This window comes from Cariama cristata, unplaced genomic scaffold (assembly GCF_000690535.1).
Source record: "Cariama cristata isolate BGI_N322 unplaced genomic scaffold, ASM69053v1 scaffold42753, whole genome shotgun sequence".
Lineage (NCBI taxonomy): Eukaryota > Metazoa > Chordata > Aves > Cariamiformes > Cariamidae > Cariama > Cariama cristata.
Genome location: NW_009607425.1, coordinates 1 through 2,977, shown reverse-complemented (window position 1 = coordinate 2,977; position 2,977 = coordinate 1). Strand labels below are relative to the sequence as shown.

The following is a 2,977-nucleotide window of genomic DNA, read 5'->3' as shown; positions in this document are numbered from 1 at the left end:
ACGGAGGAGACCCGGGCGGAAGGAGGAGGAGGAGGAGGTGGCGGAGGGACGAAGAAGCCCGAGGGGTCGAAGGAGAGCCGAGGTACCGAGGGGGCCCAGAGCAGGGGGGCGGTGAAACGTGGTGGCCTCCACCAGATCCCCATTCAGCTCAACCACAAAGAGGAGCAGAAGGGCAGGGAGAAGGAGCCGCACGAAGGCGTCCCAAACAGCGACGAGGGCTACTGGGATTCCACCACCCCTGGTCCCGAGGAAGACGGTTCCGCAAGCATCCGGAAGGAGACCATTCCCAGGGACAGCTACAGCGGGGATGCTCTCTACGACCTCTACGCCGAGCCCGATGAGAACCCACCAGCGGGGCCTGGGGATTTTTTTTCGCGCGCCAAGCCCGTGTCTCCAGTAACGACCGCGTGCTCGCTGAAAACACCCTCAAGCACAGTGAAGGACTCCAAGATACCCATCAGCATTAAACACCTTTCGTCGCATCCCGCCAGCCACGGGGCGGACACCGGTAACAGCCATCACGTCGCACACCATCACCTGGCCAAAAGTGAGATGCACAGAACGAAAATCCCTGTCTCTAAAGTACTGGTACGCCGGGTCAGTAACAGGGGCTTAGCAGGGACGACGGTGAAAGCCGCCGTGTACCAGGACAGTGCCAAAAAGTAGTTGAGTAAGAAGTGGAGGCAAAGTCGGACAGCGAGGTCGGGGCGCGAAAGTCCGCGCGGGAGACCACAGATGATGAACTCGTTTTGCATCACCTGAAGAAAGGCACCTAGAAGGCTCCCTTCACTGTCCTCCACGGGCCTGCGCTTCTGAATCCCTTCTTACTAGACTGTGTGGCTGAATAGAAAAAGTCGACTTCTTTTCGAGCACTTTTTTTTACATTTGTATCTTTTTTCTGCAGCACTAAACACTGGGGAGCTTCATTTTTACATGCCTTTTTGGAAGCAGGACTTGGATTATGAACCTAAATGAGCATCCTTTCCTCATGCAAAGCCGTGCCATGAGTTCTCCAAGGGAACAGAGTCACAAAAGGAGCGACGGGAGAGGTTCTCCAACACGCTTATCTTTTAACCGTTGCCGGGGGGAGGAGCGGGAGGGTGGGTGCCCGGCTCCGAAAACGGTGTTTGCTCTACAAGATGTTGGAAAAAATGCCAAGCAAAAAAACCCCAACCAACCAACCAACCTAACAGGTATTTTGCCTGCTGCAGGAACGAGCGCACCGCTCGGCAGCAGATTTGACTGACTTGTGTGCCGTAGCTAACGAAGGAGTTAGGTGGACTTGTCTAACAGGAAAACATATTTTTGTTTGTCCGTCTGTCTGGTTGGGTTTGATCCGGTCTAATGCAAATGGGTCACAGAGACACCTGACGTAGGTTCAGATGTTTACATCAACACTTGTCCAATAGCGCATACAATCAGGTTCAGGGAAACATTTTACTAAATGCCAATATATACACACTGTTCACGTTTATACGATAACTTGCTCGCCATGTGTAAATATATACATATTTTAGCAGATTTACTCAATGCTACAGATACTGACCTGCTATTAATTCAGTGGCTGGTCTTTTTTTATAAAAAAAAAAAAAAAAAAAAGTCACCCGTCTGTATTATCTAGAGTTTAAGCGAGAGTTAGTTTTTATAGGTAGATAACTTTACAGTTCTAAAATGATAGAACTTTGTGTAAGTACCTTAAATTAGAGCAAAACTCGGTTTTGTGCGGGCTCGTGCACCCCCAGATCAGTAGGTCTGCCGCGCTGCTTTCGTCCCGGTGGCACACTCCGTGGGTCAGAGCTGAGGTGCTGACAGCATTGCCACCCCAGACCTCTATTTTCAGGGGTTTGCAGGAAGCTGCTCTGGGCTCAAACCTGACAGAGAAGGAACCCAGGAGAGAAACGTGTTTTTTAATTATTATTTTTTAAAAGATATAAAATTAGTTTTTTGACTATTTAAAGAAAGTTTGGGTTCTCGTTGCTTATTATTTTCATTCTTAATAACGTCAGAATAATTTTACTTTAAGAGAGAAAAAGAAATATGGTTAAGCTAGCGGTATATAAAAAGGTCTGATGAGCTTGGATCTTATGAGAAATGTATTAATGGCCGGGACATTTTTGAATAGCGGCTTATAATCATTTTTTTGGGCATTGGCAACATTTCAGAGAAATTTAATAGGGTTTTAATGTGCCTGAGGATGTATTTTTATGATACACTGAAAAAGCTCCAAAAATCACTGAAGTCTAAAGGTAAATGTTATGTATTTACAAAATATTTTGATATAAGTATTTAATCATCGGACCACAGTTAATATAAAATATATGCTCCAGTGTATCTGAAAAATAATATACATTTTAAAAAGTATACATGTCTATATTATGCAGAGAATCCTAAATTCACATCATTGAAGCTAATGGGTCTGATCTTACATAGCGGTTGGTTTTACTGTCTCTTAAATTGAAAGGAAAAAAAGGAAAATATACAGAATATACAGTTGGAGGATATTAAGGTTATAGATAAACCATAAAAAGCCAGGAAATACCGTAAGAAGAATTGTACATATGTATATGCGTGGTTGGCTGGGGCGACGACCTTACAGTCACAAGGGTAAAACCGGCACACCTCGTGCCGAGACGACTGCAGGGTTTCAGACCCAAGCGCAACGCCCCAGCGCGCAGGCAGAAAGCGTTAGTTCTCCTCATCGCTCCCTGTTTTCATGGTTTGAGTAAGAACCTTAATACACTTCAAAGGAGATTATTTTATGTGTTTGCTGTCAAACGTGTACGTGTGTGGGTTTTTTTTTTTCCCCTCTATGCCTGCTCACCCGGACGTGTTGTACATACGCATGTGTCGTCAGGCCGCGCCTCCTCCGAGGGCGCACGCAGCGCGAAGGCGCACACCCGCGCACACGCGTGTGAGTGCAGCCAGGCGTGCACGCTCCCGCGCGCGGGCGGAGGGGCTGTGCTCTCCGTCCGTCCCC

General features: G+C 47.1%; 1 protein-coding gene across 1 annotated transcript; it reads left to right on the top strand.

Annotated features, from left to right (window-relative positions):
- Positions 1–3: 3 nt before the first annotated feature.
- On the top strand, positions 4–666 carry AMER2 (APC membrane recruitment protein 2; the record flags this gene model as incomplete). The annotated part of the gene is made up of 1 exon (XM_009696697.1): positions 4–666. A coding segment is annotated over one exon (663 nt), but the record flags the coding sequence as incomplete, so codon positions are not given.
- Positions 667–2,977: the final 2,311 nt, after the last annotated feature.